Source organism: Hibiscus syriacus, unplaced genomic scaffold (genome assembly GCF_006381635.1).
Source record: "Hibiscus syriacus cultivar Baekdansim isolate YM2019G1 unplaced genomic scaffold, ASM638163v2 tig00113337_pilon, whole genome shotgun sequence".
Classification (NCBI taxonomy): Eukaryota; Viridiplantae; Streptophyta; class Magnoliopsida; order Malvales; family Malvaceae; genus Hibiscus; species Hibiscus syriacus.
In genome coordinates, this window is record NW_024063456.1 from 771,761 (window position 1) to 795,920 (window position 24,160).

The following is a 24,160-nucleotide window of genomic DNA, read 5'->3' on the forward strand; positions in this document are numbered from 1 at the left end:
CTATATAATCATTTTATAACTTTTACTGTTGAAGACTTAATAAAATAATACCAACGTATAGTCATGGAACAATATATGTACTTTACCCTATTTTTTCCTAATGATATATTAAGGTGAAAGATGTTTTTAAAAGATATTTTATAAGATGTGTTATTTTTATTGATATGATAAGCACTTTTAATGTTTTTTTTACATGCTAACATGATTTAACTTTCAAGTTGTTCTTTTTTTTTATCACTTTGAATTGTTTTATTATTTATTTTATGATGTGATATTTATTATTATTATTTAATATAAAAATAATTTTTATTATTTTTGAAAACGACGGTATACAGTTATTATTTTAACTATTTTTATATTTAATAATAATAAATATTATTTTATTATTTATTTTAAATTATTTATTTGTTAAATAATAAGAAATACCATATCAAAATAAAAATAATAAAAATAATCTAGAATGCTCAAAACATGAGCAATTCTAAAATTTAGTGAGTAAATTCATGTAAAAAAATTGAGCAATTATAAGCCCAATAAATAAAATAAGAGTAAAATTCGAATATAATTTACAAGTACATTGATTATTGTTCCCTATATATATATTTTTTATCATGGGATCTAAGGCTACTAGAAACACTCTCTTCTTTCAGGGTCTTTTTATTCGCTCTCCATGAACCGAAATAAAGTCTTGCTCCAATCCCTACGGTATACTATATATATATAGATAATTATACATTTTATAATTGTATTTAAATATAACTCAATGAGCTGAATGGAGGAGTTTGTAGTCTCCTTGGCTAATTTATTCTCCGCTGCTCTGCTTAGCCTTTAGCCTTGAACAGAAAGAAGCTCATCTCATGAATATTTGCTTCAGATGGGGTTCCCTGCCAGGAATTTGCTATAAAATTCCAATGCCTCCTGAGGTTTGTATTCCGGGACGGTATGCCCTGATCCCTGAACCACAAACACAAACACAAAACACAAACATTGAATCCCATAACCCCAAAAGTCCCGTCAATTAATATTTGTTGCATTAATCTCCAACCAATCGAATTAATTAAATATTAACTGGCAAGAGCAATGTCTGCAATACTGTACCTTAACGGTTAAAAAGGTCAGGTTGTTCTCATAACCTTGTAAATACCTGCAAATGCATTCCAAAAACACACAGGAATTCAGTTCCAAAGGGAATATAACAGAAATGTTTCCCTTCTATTAGACGCCACCCATTTAAGAGTGAATGAATTCGAAAACCAAAATGATCTCAAATCCGTAGAGATCATCATCAAGGCCATTAGTTTGGCAAAGGTAATAATAAGATAGGGGCAAAGCATACCCGGCAACATCTCCATTGACCATCCACGGCCTCCATTCATCCACTATCTTATATCCGAGCGATCTTGTCCAGGCTTGGCTCCCGGTGTACGGAACACACAGATCATGATCCCCACTGCCAAGAAAGTAATTTTGGATCACTTATCAGAGAATATAGACCAAGTCGGCAATTGTGAATAAACCATAGAGGCATAGCACACATTTTAATGGTACTAAAACTCGAAACGTCTTTCGTGGAATTCAATCAACCAACGCAGCTTCAAATAAATGCAATTCTTACTTGCTAAGGGGGTTTGAGCAAAGAGAAACATACTATAACCAACACCCAAGATAATATATTGAAACCTAACAATTTATGACACTAAGAGATGGCAGTTGCAAGCTTGAAGCCCCGTTTCGTGATTCATGGCTCAGATTCTATATGTAGAGTTTTGGTTTACGTGTGACAGCAGCATATAGCATTCTGAGCCATCGACCACTTAAGCATTTTCTCTCGGATTGCATTACCTTAAAAAGTCCTTTGTTGTAATCTTAATGAGGCAAGGAAGTAATGAGGTAGACCGTGTAAACAAAAAATCCTGAAGGTAACTATAGTGTTTTACGACATTAAGTGGAGACTTACCTGAATATAAGTGCCTGATATCCCCTGGAAGTAAGATTCTTGTGATACGGGATCATACTACCAGCATCATGATTGTAGTCGATTCTGTCCGTACATAACTCCCATTTGCCAATCACGGTCTCCTATGGAGTCGAATGATGATAAAATTACAGTTTTGCAAACTTGGAGAGATAATAACTCAGAGGGCTAACCTCTTCAGCATGAATAGCTTTCCTAACAGCTTCATCATTCAGCCATGCAGTTGCTACTTCATCATTCTGCACAAGTCATACGAAATCTTGAGTAGGTAACGTACTGATATTCTCGCTACAATGAAGTGAGATGAATAAAAAATTAACAGTAACAACCAAGGAGTAGCTTAACAAAGAAATTGACAAAAAAGCAGATGAAGTCCATCAACCTTCATCATAGTCAAAAGTGTAAAAAAAAAAATCTCTACCGAAGCAAACTTGAATTTTCTTTTCTTCTATTAATCGGTAAGGTCAAGCTTGAAGAGAGAGTAAGACCAAAATTTTCATTTTCAATCAAATCCGAATGAGACTAGTAGTTAATTTGTTAAACAAACATTCAAGATGTAAGCTCTATTTATTCATCTTTATTTGTGAGCAAAGGGAAGCCATGCCCTTCCAATGATAGTGGAATGGTGCATATATATGAACATTAAACAAAAGCTCATATAAAGACTCCTAGTTGTTAGGTGTGTTAATTTGTTAAACAAACAGTCAAGATGTAAGCTCTATTTATTCATCTTTATTTGTGAGCAAAGGGAAGCCATGCCCTTCCAATGATAGTGGAATGGTGCATATAATATGAACATTAAAACAAAAGCTCATATAAAAGACTCCTAGTTGTTAGGTTTGCTAGTTTCCTATTTGCTTTTTTCATCCTCCACACCTTGCTTTTGCATCAGAATGCATCTTTGCTTTGTCTTCCAAAAGCATAAGCAAGTATATAACAAAGAGCAAACAATTTGTCCAAATCATACAATACTTGAACTTCATTTATAAGCACAAGAGTTGCAAGGCAAGACCTATTCTAACCTACCAATATCCATTGCAGTGCATACAAACAGCACAATAGCACATTAACGTGTTTAAAGAAGTGAAGCAAGATACAAATGAGCAAACTTCACAAATGAAATCTTTGAATGACTTGTAATTGTCAAGAGTAAGCTAAACTCACAGTGCATGGAACAGTTTGGCTATTGAGAAGTTGCGGCCATGTCGGAACAATCCCATCTCTTACAGGAGCTTTAAGAGGCCAGGCACGACCAAACATCCTTTTCCGTACAGCAAGGGGCCTGTCGGTCTCACCTAACTTCTGGAAGCTGGAAGGTAGTCTAATCTTAATATCGGTGTTCTCGGCTGCATCTGAGCTATGATAACACGGTTCTAGAATGTTGTACATGTTCAAATCTTGTAAGTTCTGCAATTTGTTAAAATTCAGAAGCAAATCAAAGAGAACGCAGATTCAAATTATCCAAACTTCCCCTTAAAATCATTGTAAAATAAGCAAATTAGTCAACTACCGCATCAACTTTGTCCAGTTTGCTTTCACAAATATCATTCTGTGGGATATAGAAGTTGCCCTTGCACTCGGTTTTAACCTCCTGCACAATGTAGATTCGACTATTAGAGCTACACGTTTTCAGGAAATAAAAACAAACTTCTGGCCTGTTTTCACTCTAGAGTTGGTCAAGCTTGAATCAAATCGTTTCCAATAACAAATCTGGATCAAAGAAAAATCTAAAAACATAAAAATAGTCCTTTACCAAACACAAACTAACACGAAAACTGATATTTGAAAGTGTAGATTCAGATAGAATGTGAACAGAAAGCTCAAATACTACTACTGCAGCAAAATTTCAGAAGTAATTACACTTAGTACTGGCACCTTCTGTAAGAAGTCATTGCATGGAAAACCTAGTGTTATGCAGGCAAAAGGTGGCATTGCAATATGATATACCATTTCTGGGACTGTAGCATACCTCATATAAATCATCTGATATCAGGCCCATACCATGGGCAAATGGAACAAGAGCATTGCCATCAAATTCATTGTCTGTGACTCCATTTCCAACCAAATATCCCTGCATTTTACAACCACGATTGTAGCAAGAAGGCAAGCACGTGTTTAAACTTTAACCAAAATAGTTTCCGGAGATGGTTGCACCTTGAAATTGAGAATAGGCTGAGTACCAGCAATAATTCCTGTGAAAGGTTCATAAAACATTTTTAGGTTTATCCTAAATCTTTAAGTCTAAAACTACGAGGATATACCTTTCACTACTTCATAAGAAAGAGTGGGCACATAAACACCGGCGTATGACTCTCCAGCAATAAAAAACGGGTTTGGGAGGAACTCGGGATATAACTCAAACCACTGTTACACAACAGATACTTATGTATTCAGCAAGGAAGAACTAAAGCAGCATTGAGTAAGTATGCAACAAAATTTTATTGCCTCTTACCTTGAGAAGAAATGCATGACTGTCGATGGCAGTCTGAATGTCACCAATCAAGTAATCACTTCGGTTCTTGGAATAAGAAAGCCCAACCCCAACCGGAGAATCTAAATAAATAATGTTGGAGACCTGAAATAAAAATAAGAAAACAAGAGTACTATGATACTTTTACAAGAATAAGGGAAATCAATATAAACAAATCAAACATTTCCTTTATCTCCGATCAAGCCAAAGTAACTGAGAAATAACAACCTTGGACCAACTAGATGGATTGAGATGCAATTGTGGCAAACCTCCCTTTGTCTTTGCTTCTTCAAAATTGAATGGCCCTGGAATTACCAATGAAAAAACAAGTGCTATAAAAGTGATACATTGATTTCAACTCCCTCATCTAAGAAGAATAAGGTACCCCAGGCAATCATCTCAACATTCATCTTTTTAATCTAAAATGAAGTCTAACAGAAGTAAATTAAAAGCGATCTAAAGATAATTCATGCTTTCTTTTCTTCATCTGAAACATTAATTGATCTTATTCTAAACCAATACAGTGAAAGAGAGGACATTAAACATTGAAACCTCACTAAACTATGCAAGTGGCGACAAAATAGACCCACATTAAATTTCGTCAAGGAACAAACAGAGCAACTGAGTTAATATGAGCCTATGAGGAGGTTCCCCAATGCATCTAGGTGAACACCAAGTCAATCTCACAGTTCAATTAAACAATACCAAAGTCTAAAAACACCCAAATAAATAGATTGCTTTAACAAAAATAATGGAAGATATCTTGTGACGTCGTGTATACGATATACCATGCTCGTAAACAAAACCATCAAAGCTTGAGCATCCAGGTCCACCATTGAGCCAAAGAACCACTGGATCCTCTGATGGATTCCCTTCAGATTCCACAAAATAGTAAAACAGATTCTTGCCATGATTTTCATCGATATTCACATACCTTGAATCACAAAAAAAAGGGTTTGACCAACAACTATTATGAGTCCCATAATATGGGAAACAAGAAGAAAACATGGAAAATTTTCCAAAAAAAAAAGTAGAAACAGGGAATACCCAGAGTAGTGCTTTGAAGGGAAAGTGCCAGAATAGCCCGGAAGTTGAGTGATCAAAGCATCCTCGGGAGCTGACTGAGTTAGTACCGCCAAGCTAAAGAAGAGGCAATAGCATATGAGTTTGTAAGAGCAGAGAGCAGTAGCTCTAGCCATAGCTAATGGTTGGGTTTCACTGTGGACTGGCAAATGGATTGATCGATGATTGGATTAAAAGGATCTGTCTTTGGGACATGTGCCCCATGCGGATTTGTTTAGTGACAATAACAGTGACACCGTTGAAAATCAACCAAACAAGTTACAGATTTATTCTAAAAAAACTAAAAGATAAAATAAATGTATAAATGTTATAGTTGGAGAAGAAGAGGAACGGAGGAACAAACAGGATTTGAGAATAGAGAAAGGAGGGTTAGGGATTTTGAAGGATGAGGGATTAGGAATTCACGAGAGTAGATTGGGGATTGAAATCAAAAAGGTATTAAAGCACGAGGGGAATTTGACTTACCTGAGGATGTGGAGGCAGGCCAAGGAGGTTTGGAGCGAGATGGAGCGACCCAGTACCTGAAATACAAAAGAAAAAGGGAATCAGTTTGTTAAGCATTCAGTTATAAAAATTGCCAGCTGGCTGTGTTAGATTTACCAGTATGAATTGTAACTAAATAATACCTCATAGAGAACACATTTCTTTTTATGAATTGAATGAATGAGAATCCTTTTTGTAATCTACCTTATTCTTCTTCAAAAATCCCCTATTCTTTGATAATTTTTTCTCATTATTTCTCAATCCACAACAAATTGGTATCGAGAGCCTTGGTTCTGGCAAAATATTGAGCATGGCAAAGAAGAATCAGTCCATGACTGAAGTCGATCTTTCAGGCCTGCAAAAGCAAATGGAAGATTTAACAGCGTTAGTAAAGAAAGGACAGGACGAGACGAGTCCACCTAAATGGTGGGAAATGCAAGAAAACAGAATTATTGTATTGGAGTCGAGGATGGCTACTAATCAGGGCTATGTTGAAGAACTGTTAAAGATCTTAACAGGCAGAACAGATGAAAATGAACAACTTGCTGGGGAACAGGTACGAATTCCTAATAACTCTAAAGATGGGGAGAAAAATCCAGTTTTGGTGACTGTAGTGAAAGATAAATCAAGATTCACTTATAAAACGGATGAACCTGGGATTTTGAAAGATAAACCTGATGCTTGTTTGGCATTAAGAATAGTTCTAGGCCTGAAAATATGATAGGTGAAAAAGTAACACTAGACCTAATATGATGGGAATGGTAGCTGAAAATAATGAACCAGGGGGTTCATTTAGCAGTACAGGGAATATGTAGCATAGACCTAAAATTGAACTGCTTTTTTTCGAAGGAATTAATCCGAGGGGGTGGATTCAAAAATGCCATAAGTACTTTTTTATTTGTGGTGTTCCTGTTGAGCAGAGAGTGGAGGTAGCTGCTATGTACTTAATAGGCAAGGCAAAGATATGGTTTGATGGGTATATTATGCAAAAACACCATGTTACATGGCATGAGTTTGAAGTTGATCTCTGCCATAGATTTAGTGATAGATGTTTTTCTGATATTGTTGAAGAGTTTACTAAATTGACTCAGAAAGGGTCTGTAGAGGATTAGCAGGAGAAGTTTGAGGAGTTACAACCTCATATGCTTTTGCAGAATCCTACTTTGACTGAGGAATTTTTTGTGTCACTCTTTGTTAGTGGACTCAGAGATGATATTAAACATAGGGTCAAGGCTCTAGATCCTAAGAATTTATTTGAAGCATGTAAGCAAGCTAAACTTTATGAATTGTCTGTGGAGTTTGAAAACAGAAGGTTGAGGCATTCTTTTAAAGTCCCACCCTACCCAAACCCCAGTACTGTTTCTAAATCATCTGCACTGCTGATAACTCCATAAAAAGGTCATATTTGGGACCTTTTCACTTAAGTTATTGACTGTTTAAAAGCCCATTTAGGATCATATAGATGCATTTAGGAGCATATGGTTACATGTGGTGAAATTTTGTTTGCCGCGACATTTTATTTTGTAATCAGTGCGCATTATGGGGAAGGTGTTTTTCTGGTGATGTGCAGGATCTGGGAGCAAGGAAAAGCAAAAAGGGGAATGTCGTGACAAAAGGAGACTGCTGAGCAAAATGCAAATACCGAACCAGTTGGCATTTCGAGAGCGATTAAAACGAAAGAAATATATTTTTAGTAAGAGCCAGCTGTCACGGCATAAAAAGTGCTTTATGCAATCATCATTAAAGGATGGGTCAATTACCATCTTTGTACCAACTTTCACATAAAAGGAATGAACTTTAGTAAGAGCCAGCTGTCACGGCATAAAAAAGTGTTTTCTGCAATCAGCATTAAAGGAGGGGACAGTTACCATCTTTAACACAAAAACCCTAGGTTCATTCTCCCCTATAAATAGAAGATGAAGCCTGACTTTTTAAGAATGAGAGATTTTTAGACAGCCGCCAAGAGCCTAAAAATTCGGAGAAAAAGTTCTTCGTCGATCCCAGTTGCCGTGGCATTCCTCCGTTGACAGGCTAGAGGGAGTGGCGTTCTAGGCGTCCGAGATGAGCTAGTTTGCTAGGGGCAGTTCGTGGTGGTCGAGGAGAGCATCCAACAGTGCACGTTGAAGGCTTTTCCTTCTTCCCTTAGTTATTTGCTTTCATATTTTGTTATTTGGGTTGTAAGGAACGAATGATACTTGCTTTGTGCTTGTTTATTTCGAACCCCACCATGAACTAAACCTATTTGGTGGGAGTTCATTTTGGATATTAAGTTTGTTTAATGAATGATTGTCTATGTATAATTGTTTGTTTGGATCTTAATGCCTTAAGGTTGTAGGAGCTATGAGAGTAGCCATTCCTTAGGAGATTACTAAGTGTTCGAGAGAATATCTAAGTAGCACATCCTTAGTATTCGAGAGAAACTAGGGAGGAACCACATAAGCAAGGGGTTCTAGATAGTAACTAGGCTTAATCCACCTTAGAGATAAGGCTAGGATTTCATTCGACTAAAAGGAGTTGTGCATGAGCGATAAGTTAGATGTTAATGCTGCCGCAAAAAGGTATTGTCCAGACATATCCTGTTATCTGGACCAATAGGATCCCTGCAGTAGCTAACACCAATCGATTTTGCCAAGGCATCTTCAATCTGTCGAGTCCCTTAACTAGAGATAGCATAGGGCACCCTTAGTAAACTCTGTCGGGCAGTTAAGACAGAGAAGTATGACCATTCTGAGAAGGAAACTTAGATTTTCCTAAGTGACTCCTATCACTCATTCCCATAGTAGCTTGTCGTGTGAGGAGTCTAAAGTTCTTATAAGCAATTCCAGTATTTACAGTTTATTTTGTCTTTACATTTTCAGTTGTTTATACTCAGCACAATTCAATTTGCCATAACATATCCATCTGCTACCACTTATCACCATTCTATTTTCGCAACATCCATCTCATTTTGCCACAACATTATCATTTTTTTATACCATTATTAACTTTACTTAGGTGACAAAGTAAAGTGCCGTGACAAGTTTATTTGATTTCCCCCAATCCCTGTGGAGAACGATACTCACTCATCACTTTATTACTTGTTCGATTGTGTATACTTGCACATATCCGCACCATTTATAGTACTCATACCGAGCAGACAAGTTTTTGGCGCCATCGCCGGGGATTGGCAACTGGAAATTAATTAGTTTTGTCATAGCATTTTTATTTTACTTGTTTATATTTTATTTTTATTTTTTTAGATAGCTTTACTTTTTATTTTCTTTATCTATTTCAGTTTTTTCGTGGTGTATGACCAGAAGACATTCGAACGAGCCATTAGAACCGGTTGAACCTAAAATCGAGAGGCTTTTTAGGAGAAGAAGACGTGATCAACGTGCAAACATGTACCAGATTGAAAATCAAGGCATTGGTCAGACGATGATCAGAATGCTGAGGCAAATCTAAATGTTGGGAATACAGCCAGACCTCGTGCCAATCGGGATCACTTAAACCCGATCCTGGATGATTTAAATCTTGGAATAGTGGCACCAGAAATTCAGGCAGCCCACTTCGAGCTCAAACCTATCATGTTCAATATGTTGAATTTCATAGAGCAATGCCAAAAGAAGATGCCAGGCAACATATTCGAAACTTCTTTGAGGTGTGCGATTCCTTTCGCCAACAAGGAGTTCACGAAGATGTCTTGAAATTAAAGTTATTTCTGTATTCTCTGCGTGACCGAGCAAGGGCTTGGTTGAGTGGCGTTCCAGCGGGTTCAATGGAGTCTTGGACTGATCTGTGCAAAAAAATTTACTGCGGTATAATCCTCCGATCATGAACACCCAATTGAGGAACGATATTGCTTCTTTTCGTCAAGCTGATGACAAATCAATGTATGAGTGCTGGGACCGATATAAAAGCTTGCTTCGTAAGTGTTTGAATCATGGTTTTCAAGATTGGACGTAAGTGGTGATGTTCTACAATGGAGTTAATGCACCCACGAGGATGATGCTAAATTCCTCGGTAAATGGGACGTTACTTGACAAATCACCAGCAGAGGCATTTGAAATTCTGGATAGGATTGCCACCAATGATTATCAGTTTCCATCCACAAGGCTTGGACTTGGGCGAAAAACGCATGGAGCTTTCGAGCTAGATTCTAAGGATACGGTGTCCGCCCAACTTGCTGCTATCACCAATATGTTGAAGAATTTACAGAGGCCAAGTGAGGTGAGAGAAGCGAAGGCAGCCCATTCAGCATGTTTATTATGCCACGGCAATCACAATAAGAGTGACTGCCCGACCAATCAAGAATCCATCAACTTTGTAGGCAACTTCAACCGAGGCAACAACCTTTATTCCAACACATACAACCCTGGATGGCGTCAACATCCAAACTTTTCGTGGGGAAATCAAAGAACCAACACTGCTCATCAACTAGCTCGGCAACAGAATTTCAATGACTCTCAGGGTTATCAATCGAATATGACATGGCATAATTCTAACAATGGAGGGCCATCTTCATCAAACACCAATTCTTTAGAGGCCACAATGCAAGAGTTTATTGCAAACGAAGACAATGCTGCAAGACCATGCGACCTCCATAAAAAAATCAAGGAGCCCTGCTTCAAAGCCACAGTTCGTCATTAAGGACGTTAGAGAGTCAGGTTGGTCAAATTGCCGCGGCATTACAAGAACGCAGAACAGGACATCTACCAAGTGACACTGAAGTCACAAAACCTCATGGCAAAGAACACTGCAGTGTGCTAACTCTCTGGAGTGGTACACAAATCAATGTTGAAGATAAGCTTGGGGGAAGACCGAAGGCCGATTCACCTCCTGTGACCGTGCAAGTTGAGCAAGAATTGCTGGAAGAAGCACCAGTGAAAGAGGATGAGGGTTCATCGAGTAAAGCAACAGAGGGGGCAAACAAAAATGCCAAGGCAAATTCAATTCCCACCCCGTCAGTACAGGAAGTCAGACCCCCGCCTCTTTCCCACAAAGACTGAAGAAGCATAACGAAGATGTTCAATTCAAAAAGGTCGTTGACATTCTGAGTCAACTTCAAATAAATGTTCCTTTTCTGGAGGCTATGGAACAAATGCCCACCTATGCTAAATTTCTCAAGGAGATTGTTACCAAGAAGAAAAAGGTTGAGCAGTACTGTACAATTGCCACGGCAAAAGAATTTTGATCTTCCTTAAGCAAGCTGCCACCAAAGAGACATGATTCGGGCAGTTTCATCATTCCATGTTCGATAGGAGATAAATTTGTTGGGAAGGCACTATGTGACCTTGGCTCAAGTGTGAACTTGATGCCTAAGTCAATTTTCGTGAAGCTTGGGATAGGAAATGCGAGACCCACATCCGTCAACTTGCAATTAGCTGATTGTTCACATTTGCGTCCTGAAGGGTGAATTGAAGATGTCATCGTGCGGGTTGACAAGTTCGTTTTTCCTGTTGATTTTCTGATTCTGGAATGTGAGGTCGATGCCACAACATCCATCATTCTAAGGAGACCCTTCTTAGCAACCGGTCGTATTCTCATCGACTGTGAGCGGGGAGAGCTGACTATGCGAGTGGCCGATCAACATGTCACTATGAACGTATTTCGATCTCTCAAGTACATGGATGATTCTGAAGAATGCCAGAGCATTTTTCAAGTGGATACAGTAATTACAAAAGAAGCAGATCAATATTTCCATGACAATTTTATTCAGCTAGGACCTGATGAGGGGCTATTTGAAGACTTAAAGGCCGGAGAGCCTAATGATTTTTCTTCCAAGGAGCAGCAGGCTAGCTTCCTCAAAGCTAGCCCAGGTACGCGCTTTGAACCTTTGAATTTTGAAGAGTTTGTTCTCCCTAAGCCCTTATTACAGCATGCACTTACCCTAGAACTTAAGAATTTGCCAGGACATCTTAAATATGCTTATCTGGGTAGTAACGAAACTTTACTTGTGATTATTTCCTCTGCCCTTACTCCTAACCAAGAATCTAGTTTGCTAAGTGTTTTGTCACAGCATAAGCGAGCGTTAGGATGGATGGCAGATATGAAGGGAATAAGTCCAACAATCTACATGCACAAAATCCTGCTGGAAGAATGCCACGGTAAATCCATAGAGCCACAACGAAGATTAAACCCAATCATGAAACAAGTTGTGATGAAAGAGATTCTTAAATGGCTTGACGCTGGAGTAATTTACCCCATTTCGGATAGTTCTTGGGTGAGTCCGTTCAATGTACCAAAGAAGGGAGGCATGATCGTGGTGACAAGCGAGGACAACAAATCGATACCTACTCGCACAGTCACCGGGTGACGAATTTGCATAGACTACCGCAAGCTTAAAAGGCCACCAAAGGATCACTTCCCTTTTCCGTTCATCGATCAACTGCTGGATCGACTTGCTGGCAAGGCATTTTGTTTTTGGACGGTTACGGGTACAATCAGATTGCCATCGCACCGGAGGACCAAGAGAAGACACATTTACATGTTCCTATGGCACTTATGCTTTTCAGAGAATGCCTTTTGGACTCTGTTAATACCCCGGTAACTTTTCAGCGCTGCATGCAAGCCATATTTTATACATGGTTGAGGACTTTTTGGAAATTTTTATGGATGATTTTTCTGTTTCTGGAGAGACTTTCAAAAATGCCTCGACAATTTGGCAAAGGTACTAAAGCGATGCGAGGAGGCCGATCTCGTGCTAAACTGGGAAAATGTCACTTCATGGTGACTGAGGGCATTGTTCTTGGCCATAAAATTTCTGCAAAGGGCATTGAGGACAAAGCAAGATTGAGGTGATCGAGAAGCTATCCCCACCACTTCTGTCAAGGGCATTCGGAGTTTCCTTGGACATGCTGGATTTTATCGAAGATTTATCAAGGACTTCTCCACAATATCAAGCCCTTATGTACCTTACTGCAACAGAACCAGCCGTTGTTCGATAAAGAAATGCCATGGCGCATTCAAAGAGCTGAAGCAAAGACTTATCTCTGCACCGATCGTAGTTCCCCCAGATTGAATGACACTGTTCGAATTGATATGCGACACAAGTGATTTTGCCGTGGGAGCTGTGCTTGGCAACGTAGAGGCGAAGATTAAACCCAATCATGAAACAAGTTGTGATGAAAGAGATTCTTAAATGGCTTGACGCTGGAGTAATTTACCCCATTTCGGATAGTTCTTGGGTGAGTCCCGTTCAATGTGTACCAAAGAAGGGAGGCATGATCGTGGTGACAAGCGAGGACAACAAATCGATACCTACTCGCACAGTCACCGGGTGACGAATTTGCATAGACTACCGCAAGCTTAACAAGGCCACCAAAAATGATCACTTCCCTTTTCCGTTCATCGATCAACTGCTGGATCGACTTGCTGGCAAGGCATTTTATTGTTTTTTGGACGGTTACTCGGGGTACAATCAGATTACCATCGCACCGGAGGACCAAGAGAAGACAACATTTACATGTTCCTATGGCACTTATGCTTTTCAGAGAATGCCTTTTGGACTCTGTAATACCCCGGTAACTTTTCAGCGCTGCATGCAAGCCATATTTTTAGACATGGTTGAGGACTTTTTGGAAATTTTTATGGATGATTTTTCTGTTTCTGGAGATGACTTTCAAAAATGCCTCGACAATTTGGCAAAGGTACTAAAGCGATGCGAGGAGGCCGATCTCGTGCTAAACTGGGAAAATGTCACTTCATGGTGACTGAGGGCATTGTTCTTGGCCATAAAATTTCTGCAAAGGGCATTGAGGAGGACAAAGCAAAGATTGAGGTGATCGAGAAGCTATCCCCACCAACTTCTGTCAAGGGCATTCGGAGTTTCCTTGGACATGCTGGATTTTATCGAAGATTTATCAAGGACTTCTCCACATTTTATCGAAGATTTATCAAGGACTTCTCCACAATATCCAAGCCCTTATGTACCTTACTGCAACAGAACCAGCCGTTCATGTTCGATAAGAAATGCCATGGCGCATTCAAAGAGCTGAAGCAAAGACTTATCTCTGCACCGATCGTAGTTCCCCCAGATTGAATGACACTGTTCGAATTGATATGCGACACAAGTGATTTTGCCGTGGGAGCTGTGCTTGGGCAACGTAGAGGTAAAATTTTTCATGTTATATATTATGCTAGCCGTACCTTAAATGAGGCACAATTGAACTATATCACCACTGAGAAAGAATTACTTGCCGTGGTATTTTCATTTGACAAGTTTATGCCATACTTAATAGGCACCAAAGTCATAGTTCACACCGATCATTCAGCTATAAAATACTTAGTGAACAAGAAAAATGCCAAGCCTAGACTTATTAGGTGGATATTACTACTGTAGGAGTTCGACTTAGAGGTGATTGATAGGAAATGTACTGAGAACTAGGTTGCAGATCATTTATCTAGGCTAGAGAATATTTCAGAATGCCATGACATTTTTGATATTAAAGAAGAATTCCCTTATGAGAAAATTTTATATGACACGGCAATTCCTTGGTACGCTGACCTTGTTAATTTTCTTGTTAGTGGATTTTTTCCTTATGAACTGAACAATCAGGGCAAAAAGAGGTTCATTCATGATGCCAAGTTCTATTTTTGGGACGAGCCATACTTGTTCAAACATTCTGCCGATCAAATGATTCGACGGTGTGTCCCCGAAGATGAGAAACAAGCCATCCTACATCAATGCCACACAACACCCTGTGGAGGGAATTTTGGAGGTGAGCGGACTGCTGCCAATGTCCTCCAATCAGGCTTCTATTGGCCATCAATATTTAAAGATGCCCACGCATTTTGCAAAGCATGCGACAGATGCCAGCGCACTGGAAACATTTCCAGACGACACGAAATGCCACTGTAAAATATTTTAGAGGTAGGGTTCTTTGATGTTTGGGGCATTGATTTCATGGGACCCTTCCCATCCTTTTTTGGAAACTTATACATTTTGCTTGTAGTGGACTACGTCTCTAAGTGGGTTGAAGCAAGTGCCACACCGAGAAATGACTCTAAGACGGTACTTAAGTTCCTTCACAAGAATATCTTTATTCGATTTGGAGCACCAAGAGCCATCATCAGTGATGAGGGCACCCACTTTGACAACAAGCTAATTGCCAAGGCATTACAAAAATACGGAGTGCGACATAAGATTGCCATGGCATATCACCCACAAACGAATGGGCAAGCTGAAGTGTCTAACCGAGAAGTCAAGCAAATCCTCGAGAAGATAGTGAACCCTCGAAGGAAAGATTGGTCCTCAAAACTCGATGAAGCACTCTGGGCCTACCGGACAACATTCAAAACACCTTTGGGAATGTTGCCCTTCAAGATGGTAAATGGAAAATCCTGCCACCTACCAGTCGAGCTAGAGCATAAGGCATACTGGGCGATAAAGAGGTTGAACTTCGACGCACAAGTAGCTGGGGAGCAACGATTGCTCGATCTGAATGAAATGGAAGAGTTTCGAGCGCAAGCATATGAAAATACCAAGCTCTACAAGGAAAAAACGAAGAAGTGGCATGACAAAATGCTTTTGCCATGACATTTTCATGTTGGCCAGAAAGTGGTCCTGTTTAACTCTAGGCTCAAACTCTTCCCTGGTAAACTTAAGTCACGATGGTCAGAACCATTCGAAGTCCACAATATTTACCCTCATGGCGCTGTGGATATCAAGAACATGGACGATGGGTCCATCTTCAAAGTTAATGGCAAGCACCTGAAGGCATATCAAGGAGTCCCACCATTGCGTGACAAGACTGCACTTCTCTTGCATGAAGTTGATACTGGCCCAGCATCTTAAGGATGCCGTGACATTTTAAAATTACCCCTGTGCATAAATAAATGTTTATTTTGTTATTTTTTTATTTAGTTTCCTTTTATTTTACTATTTTATTTTTCTTGCAAGATTAGGGTACATCCAGATTTCAACCGTACCAGCAACCCATTAGCTCGTAGAGCCACTAGAGGATGCACAATTAGAAATGCCGCAGCAAATTTATTTGCCTCTGAACATTCTAGCCCCACACAATTTCGAAAGCACACAAGTTGCATGACCGTCGCACCACCACAAGCGTAAAGTCAAGGTACCTTGCATTTCATTGCATTTCATAGCATGTAGTCTAGTTTTACCTTAGTTTTTAGTAAGCATTAAGGACAATGCTTCTCTCAAGTTTGGGGGAGGTCGGGTTCTCGAATCATTACATGATAGTATTAGTATAATGAATATGCCATGATATTAGTAAGTGTTAGAATTAGTTTTCTGGAATAAATTAATGATGCCCGATGATGATAACTCTTGATGGCTAGGATAGAATACATGACTGTTGAGGAGATAGAACCAACTCTAGGACTTGCTTCTTTGAACCCTTTGAATACGATTGTATGTTTTCCATGCTTGAGAAACTTAGAAATTTTTTTATAAGAGAATTCTTGAATGTCGTGGCATACAACTTTGAATGATGAAAACCCACTTGTAAAAAAAAGAATGAAGTTGTGAATAAATGCTTCGGCATATCTGTAGAAGGGCACTCCGCTATGCCATGACATTGCCTGGAAACTACAAATAAATAAATGACAGAAATGGCATATGAGTGAATGAAATTAGTCATGGAATGACTCTACCTGACTAGCTTGGGGGTGGAAGGTATGCTCCCTTTCACCTAGAGTATGGGATGGTAGGTGTGATGGGCTGACTCCCTTCATAGCAGAATAAAAAAAATCTATCTGACTAGCTTGGGGATGGAAGGTATGCTCCCTTTCATCTAGAGTGTGGGATGGTATGTATGATGGTCTGACTCCCTTCGTAAAAAAATAATGTGGGAGTAAAAATTCTAAATGTCGTGGCAAAACAAGAAAGCTGCTTAGAAAATTTTTAGGTTTGTTAAGCATGGACTTGATACAAACATACACACACCCACACAAAGATCTTGCCCTAGGGGACAGTACTTGATTTCTCAAACTAGTCTAGCATGTTTGAAGTCAATGTTCTGAGGGCTGAAATTTTATCCCATATAACTATTCTGCTTCTGAACTTGCCATGGTATTTTTATTTTGCTTATATTATTCATTGCTTGAGGACAGTATAGCTTAAGTTTGGGGTGTGATAACTCCATAAAAAGGTCATATTTGGGACATTTTCACTTAAGTTATTGACTGTCTAAAAGCCCATATAGATCATATAGATGCATTTAGGAGCATATGGTTGCATGTGGTGAAATTTTTTTTCCGCGACATTTTATTTTGTAATCAGTGCTGCATTATGGGAAGGTGTTTTCTAGTGATGTGCAGGATTTGGGAGCAAGAAAAAGCAAAAGGGGAATGCCGTGACAAAAGGAACTATTGAGCAAATGCAAATGCCGAACCAGTTGGCATTTCGAGCGCGATTAAACGAAAGAAATATATTTTTAGTAAGAGCCAGCTGTCACGGAATAAAAAGTGCTTTGCAATCAGCATTAAAGGAGGGTCAATTACCATCTTTGTACCAACTTCACATAAAATGAATGAACTTTAGTAGAGCCAGCTGTCACGGCATAAAAAAGTTTTTCTGCAATCAGCATTAAAGGAGGGGCCATTACCATCTTTAACACAAAAACCCTAGGTTCATTCTCCCCTATAAATAGAAGTGAAGCCTGACTTTTAAGAATGAGAGATTTTTTAGACAGCCGCCAAGAGCCTAAAATTCAGAGAAAAAGTTCTTCGTCAATCCCAGTTGTCGTGGCATTCCTCCGTTGACAGCTAGAGGGAGTGGCGTTCTAGGCGTCCGAGAGGAGCTAGTTTCGCTAGGGGCAGTTCGTGGTGGTCGAGGAGAGCATCCAGCAGTGCACGTTGAACTAAGTGTTCGAGAGAATATCTAAGTAGCACATCCTTAGTATTCGAGAGAAACTAGGGAGGAACCACATAAACAAGGGATTCTATATAACTAGGCCTAATCCACCTTAGAGATAAGGCTAGGATTTCATTCGACTAAAAGGAGTTGTGCATGAGCGATAGGTTAGATGTTAATGTTGTCGCAAAAAGGTATTGCCCAGACATATCTTGTTTCTGGAACCAATAGGATCCCTGCAGTAGCTAACGCCAATCGGTTTTGCCAAGGCATCTTCAATCTGTCGAGTCCCTTAACTAAGATAGCATAAGGCACCCTTAGTAAACTCTGTCGGGCAGTTAAGACAGAGAAGTAAGACCATTCTGAGAAGTAACTTAGATTTTCCTAAGTGACTCCTATCACTCAATCCCATAGTAGCTGTGTGAAGAGTCTAAAGTTCTTATAAGCAAATCCATATTTACAGTTTATTTTGTCTTTACATTTTCAGTTGTTATACTAACAATTCAATTTGCCATAACATATCCATCTGCTACCACCTTATCACCATTATATTTTCGCAACATTCATCTCATTTTGCCACAACATTATCATTTGTTATACCATTATTAACTTTACTTGGTGACAAAGTAAAGTGTCGTGACAAGTTTATTTGATTTCCCCCAATCCCTGTGAGAACGATACCACTCATCACTTTATTACTTGTTCGATTGTGTATACTTGCACACATATCCGCACCATTTATAGTACTCATACCGAGCGGACAACTGCCAGTTATACAAAACCTACAGCAGTAGCAAATCCTAAACAGAATCTTATGGAGCATAGAAGGCAGAATATCTTTGTTTTAAAGTGGTGAGAAGTATCTTCCAGGTCATCAATGTAAAAATAGACAGTTGAACATGATTACGAAGAAAGAAGGGATACTCCTTTAGTGGAAATTTTTCCTACAGATTCAGACCAGACTCCACAAACAGAAGAAAAAACTTTAGAAATTTCTATGAATGCTATATTGGATCTATTGGTCATACTACATTGAGAATCCAGGGCATTATTCAGGAAAACCATTGAGTATCCTCATTGACAGTGCAGGACACACAGTTTTTTTGACTCCTAATGGGCTGATGCTGGGATTCATATTACTTCTCCTTATCCTTTAGCTATTACTGTGGCTAATGGCCAATAACTATTCAAGTACTGCTATATGCAATAAAGTAGAGTGGCAAATGCAAGGACATACTTTTTTGCATGATTTTACTTCAATCATATGACTTTAAGTTTTAATCATGAAGGGCAATAGATTTGTATTTAGGGATAGTAACCCTTAACTAAACTACGTAAATTCAGGGGCTACATTACTTAAAATGAGTGCAGGGATTCTGATATTATAGGGCATATTATCCTATTTACTATGGCAGGAAGTTCTTTTGCTATTCCTATGGAACTTCAATACATCTTGGAGAAATACAACTCAGTTTTTGCAGAACCTGAAGGGCTACCTCCCCAGAGGTCTCATAATCATGCCATTCCACTTAAGTCTACTGCCACACCAGTTAATTTAAGGCCTTACAGATTTCCTCACAATCAGAAGGTTGAGGTTGAAAGATAGATCACTACAATGCTTTCTTCTTCTATCATTCAACCTAGCAGAAGCCCCTTTGCAGAAGTTGAGGTTAAAGATAGATCACTACAATGCTTTCTTCTTCTATCATTCAACCTAGCAGAAGCCCCTTTGCCTCTCCTTGCCTTCTTAATAAAAAGAAGGCTGGCACTTGGAGGTTTTGTGTGGATTACAGACAACTTAATAGTATGACTATTAAGGAAAAATTTCCTATTCCTATAGTGGAGGATTTATTGGATGAGCTACATGGGGCAGTTTACTTTTTAAAAATTGATCTGAGGTCAGGTTATTGGCAGATTGGAATTAAACCAGAAGACATTTACAAGACAGCATTTAGAATACATCAAGGCCATTATGAATTTAAGGTGATGGCTTTTGGCCTTATTAATGCTCCTGCCACATTTCAGGCACTTATGAATGACTTGTTTAATTCTTTCCTTAGAAAATTTGTTTTGGTTTTCTTTGATAATATATTGGTGTACAACAGCAGTATGGCAGACCATGTTGAACATTACAGTTAATTTTGGAGTTTTGCAAGAAACAATTATTTGCAAAACTCTCCAAATGTTTTTTTGGACAGGCTAAAGTGGAGTATCTAGGCCATATTATCTCTGCTACAGGGGTATTTACAGACTCTAGTAAAGTGGAAGCAATGCATACTTGGCCTAAACCTAAATCCCTTAAATCTCTTAGAGGATTTTTGGCCTGACTGGATACTACATGAGATTTATTAAGAATTATGGCATTATTAGCATACTATTGACACAAATGTTAAAAAAGGATGGGTTCCAATGGACTTCTGCTGCTTATACTGCTTTTGAGGATCTTAAAAAAGCTATGTGCTCTGCTCTAGTTTTGGCATTACCAGATTTTTCTAAGACTTTTTATCTGGAAACAGATGCTAGCTCTGGGGGTATAGGGGTTGTTCTTTCACAAGAGGGATTACCTATTGCCTATTTGAGTAAAGTTTAAGCCCTACACACTCAGATATGTCTATTTATGAAAGAAAATATCTTGTTATTCTCTTGGCTGTTTCTAAATGGAGACACTATTTAGAAAGCAGACCATATATTATTAAAACTGACCATGAGCCCTTGAAATATCTTTTGGAGCAGAAGCTGACTACCACCATCCAGAAGAAAGGGTTGACAAAGCTATTGGGTTTAGACTACACTATTCAGTATAGAAAGGGGAAATCAATGTAATTGTTGATGCTTATCTAGAACATGGGAGGATCAGCTTCTTGTTTGACTATGGGGTGACAGTTTTGGTGCCTACTTGGGTTCAAGATATTGAGGAAAGCTATAAGGATGATTCTCTAGCTCAAAATTGGATTTCCATTTTAACTATTAATTCTGCTGCTGACAATAAATGGAAATATGCTAAGGCTGTTTTTAGATATGATGGAAGAGTTTATATTGGAGCTAATGGAAGCCTTAGGTTGAAAGTTATACAGACTTTGCATGATTCTCCTCAAGGTGGACATTCTGGGGCACAGGCTACATATTATAGGATTAGGACAATTTTTTATTGGCCAAATCTTAAAGCTATGGTTGCTACCTATGTGAGGTGTTGTGAAGTTTGTCAGCAACTAAGGTGGAACATGTGACAAAACCTGGTTTGCTACAGCCCCTACCTATTCTAATCAAGCATGGGAAATAATTATGGATTTCATTGAGGGTTTGCCTAATCCTTCAGAAAAACTGTATTTTGGTAATTATGGATAAATTTACCAAAACATTCATTTTTTGTCCTTAGCTCATCCTTATTCTGCTGCAGAGGTTGGTAAACTCTACCTAGACAATGTTTATAAACTACATGGTCAGCCTAAAATGGCCATCTCTGACAGAGATAAGACCTTTACTAGTTTGTTTTGGAAAGAATTGATGAAACATTAGGCACAAAGATTGTTCAACATTACTTATCATCCAGAAACGGATGGACAAATAGAGAGAGTTAATCAGTGTTTAGAGCAATATTTAAGGGGAATTTTTTTCCAGCCTAGACAGTGGGCTAAATGGCTACCTCAGGCAGAATGGCGGTACACACCACTTACCATACTGCTTTAAAATTAACTCCTTTCAGGCTTTATATGGGTACAAACCACCTATTATGGTTTGGCCAATGGCTACTACAGTTCAGTCAGTGAGTGAAATTATGTCTAACAGGGAGCATATAAGGCAAATGGTCAAGCATCAATTAGAAGTAGCAGTAACAGAATGAAGCAGCAGGCTGATAAAAATAGATCAGAAAGGTTTTTTCAAATTGGAGAATTGGTGTACCTGAAGTTGCAGCCGTATAGACAATCTTCAATTTCCCTGCGAAAAAATCTCAAGTTGGCAGCCAAATATTATGGACCATTCAAAATAATTGAAAAAATAGGTGAGGTGGCTTATCGGTTGGACTTACCTGATTCTTCGAGACTCCATCCTGTATTTTACGTAAGCCTTTTGAAGAGATTCATTGGAGATTCATCGATGACTGCTACAGATCCTCCTACAATAAACGATGATGGTCAGTTACAGATTAAACCCTTAAAAATTATGGGAAGACGTATCGTGAATAGAAATGGAAAGCCAATCACTCAGCTTTTGGTTCAATTGGAAAACTTGGATGAATCGAATAATACCTGGGAGATTATTCGTTTCTGCGTGGCCAGTTTCCTTTGTTTGATCCTTGGGGACAATGCTCGTCTCGTGGGGCGGGTATTGTTATAGTTTGAGAAGAAGATGAAGAACAGAGGAACGAACAGGATTTGGGAATGGAGAAAGGAGTGTTAGGGATTTTGGAGGATGAGGGATTAGGGATTCACGAGAGTAGATTGGAGATTGAAATCATAAAAGGGATTAAAGCACAAGGGGAATTTGACTTACCTGAGGATGTCGAGGCAGGACAAAGAGGTTTGGGGCGAGATGGAGCGGCCCAGTACCTGAAATACAAAAGAAAAAGGGAATCAGTTTGTTAAGCATTCAGTTATAAAAATTGCCAGCTGACTGTGTTAGATTTACCAATATGAATTGTAACTAAATAATATGGAGAACACATTTCATTTTATGAATTGAATGAATGAGAATCCTTTTTTCTGTAATCTCCCTTCTTCTTCTTTTAAAATCCCCTATTCTTCGATAATTTCTTCTCCTTATTTCTCAATCCACAACAATAAACTATACATGTTTTAATGAATAAGTGTCTAAAGTATTTTTTGGCTCATTCAAGTGTTTAATGTTATCCACGTTACCATTTTAGATGCTCATGTCATAATGATGGTTAAATAAAAACCGTTATATATTCATTTATTGACACGTAACTATAATTGAATTTGGTTTAAGTAAAAAAAGCGTCTAAATTATAGGAAAATTTCACAATACATGCCATATACCGAAATATACCATTAATTTTAAAGTCAAAATTTTAAATGGTTATTAAACTATACTAAAATACTTCTTTTGAACATCAAACTTTAAAAGTTACATATACCTCATTCAATCAATCCTTAAATTGTATTACAAAATGAATATTGTATCTTTAATTATCATTAAAAAGATAACTTAACATGTTAAATTAATAAAAAAAATCATTCAACCCTCAATTATAAACTAATTTTATTTTGATTTTTCAATATTTGAAATAATAATTCTAAAAAATAAATTTATATATATATATATATATATATATATATATATATATAATATATATATATATGATTCATTTTTAAATTATAAAAGTATTTTTTAAAATTATAACTTTATAATTAAACTTTAATTCATAAATTATAATTAACTTTTTAAAAATATGATTATTAATTCACAAAAAAAATTATAATTAATTTTTTATTTAATTAGGGTTACATTTGAAATTTATAATTATAATTTTTGAAATCCAATAACTTTGGTTATAAAAATTAAATCATTTTTATTCAACATTGTGATTCAATTCTTTAACTTTTTTAGTAGTTTTAAATATAATTTTGAAAATATTTAAAATTTCAAAAATAAATTTTGAAATCTTTATATTTAAAAAATATTTTTTCTAATTTTTTAGAATTATTACTTTAAATTATTGAAAATATAAAAAATAAAATTTTGGTCACAATTGATGAAGCAAATGAGATTTTTTTTATTTACTTAATATGCCACATTAGCTCTTAACGATATTAGTGTAATCCTTCATGCATTTCAAAGTCATATTCACTAAACAATCTGCACATTGATTCTGAATATCGTCCGTTTGTTCTTTGTTGAAGGAATCGATTATCCATTTGCCGTTAGCTTCGACAATAAGCTTCCTTGCACCCATCGATTTTGCAATTGACAAACCCATTCTGATTCCCCACAGTTCAGCCATGGCACTAGTGGTTTTACCAACGTTATACTTGAATCCCTGGATCCATTGACCATTCTCGTCTCTGATAAGTCCCGCACTGCGGCTCATCCCGAAGTTGATCAGCATGCTCCATCAGAGTTTATTAATGTTACTCAGTTATACTTTATGCACCCTACAGATCAATTTGAAAAATAATTACAAAATTAAATAATTTTTTTATGAGTTGTAAAATTTAATTAATTAATATGAATTATAAAATTTAAATTATTTTTAGTTCGACGTTTACTTTCTCGTATTTAAACATCTTTGACATTCATATTATTTTTAAATTATTGTTCGCAAATTTAAAATATCAACATTAAAGAAATTACCGGAGATATAAACTTTTATAACAGACAAAAATGGTCTTTG

The 24,160-nt window shown here is 37.7% G+C and overlaps 1 protein-coding gene across 2 annotated transcripts; it reads right to left on the minus strand.

The window, feature by feature from the left end:
* Positions 1-528: 528 nt before the first annotated feature.
* On the minus strand, positions 529-22,893 carry LOC120186274 (serine carboxypeptidase-like 20). Of its 2 annotated transcripts, XM_039190261.1 has the most exons (16): positions 22,879-22,893; positions 14,504-14,508; positions 5,493-5,694; positions 5,234-5,379; positions 4,674-4,750; positions 4,428-4,550; positions 4,237-4,339; positions 4,130-4,167; positions 3,945-4,046; positions 3,486-3,566; positions 3,140-3,382; positions 2,149-2,214; positions 1,958-2,079; positions 1,337-1,450; positions 1,099-1,144; positions 529-954 (listed from the first exon to the last, which is right to left on the minus strand). In XM_039190261.1, exons 3-16 carry the CDS (start codon positions 5,642-5,644, stop codon positions 871-873), a joined length of 1,497 nt encoding a protein of 498 aa, XP_039046192.1. In that variant the 5' UTR covers positions 5,645-5,694; positions 14,504-14,508; positions 22,879-22,893; the 3' UTR covers positions 529-870. The 2 variants fall into 2 exon arrangements, with proteins under 2 accessions (XP_039046192.1, XP_039046193.1); XM_039190262.1 differs by lacking the exons at positions 14,504-14,508; positions 22,879-22,893 and having other exon boundaries at positions 5,493-5,877.
* Positions 22,894-24,160: the final 1,267 nt, after the last annotated feature.

What these genes read in the sequence shown, in the direction of transcription:
- LOC120186274 (XM_039190261.1), bottom strand. Translation starts at nt 5,644, where the DNA reads ATGGCTAGAGCTACTGCTCTCTGCTCTTACAAACTCATATGCTATTGC. An exon ending in AACTGGACAAAGTTGATGCG is followed by an intron (nt 3,383 to 3,485) that starts GTAGTTGACTAA and finishes AACAAATTGCAG; the next exon opens with AACTTACAAGATTTGAACAT. An exon ending in AAGCTATTCATGCTGAAGAG is followed by an intron (nt 2,080 to 2,148) that starts GTTAGCCCTCTG and finishes TCGACTCCATAG; the next exon opens with GAGACCGTGATTGGCAAATG.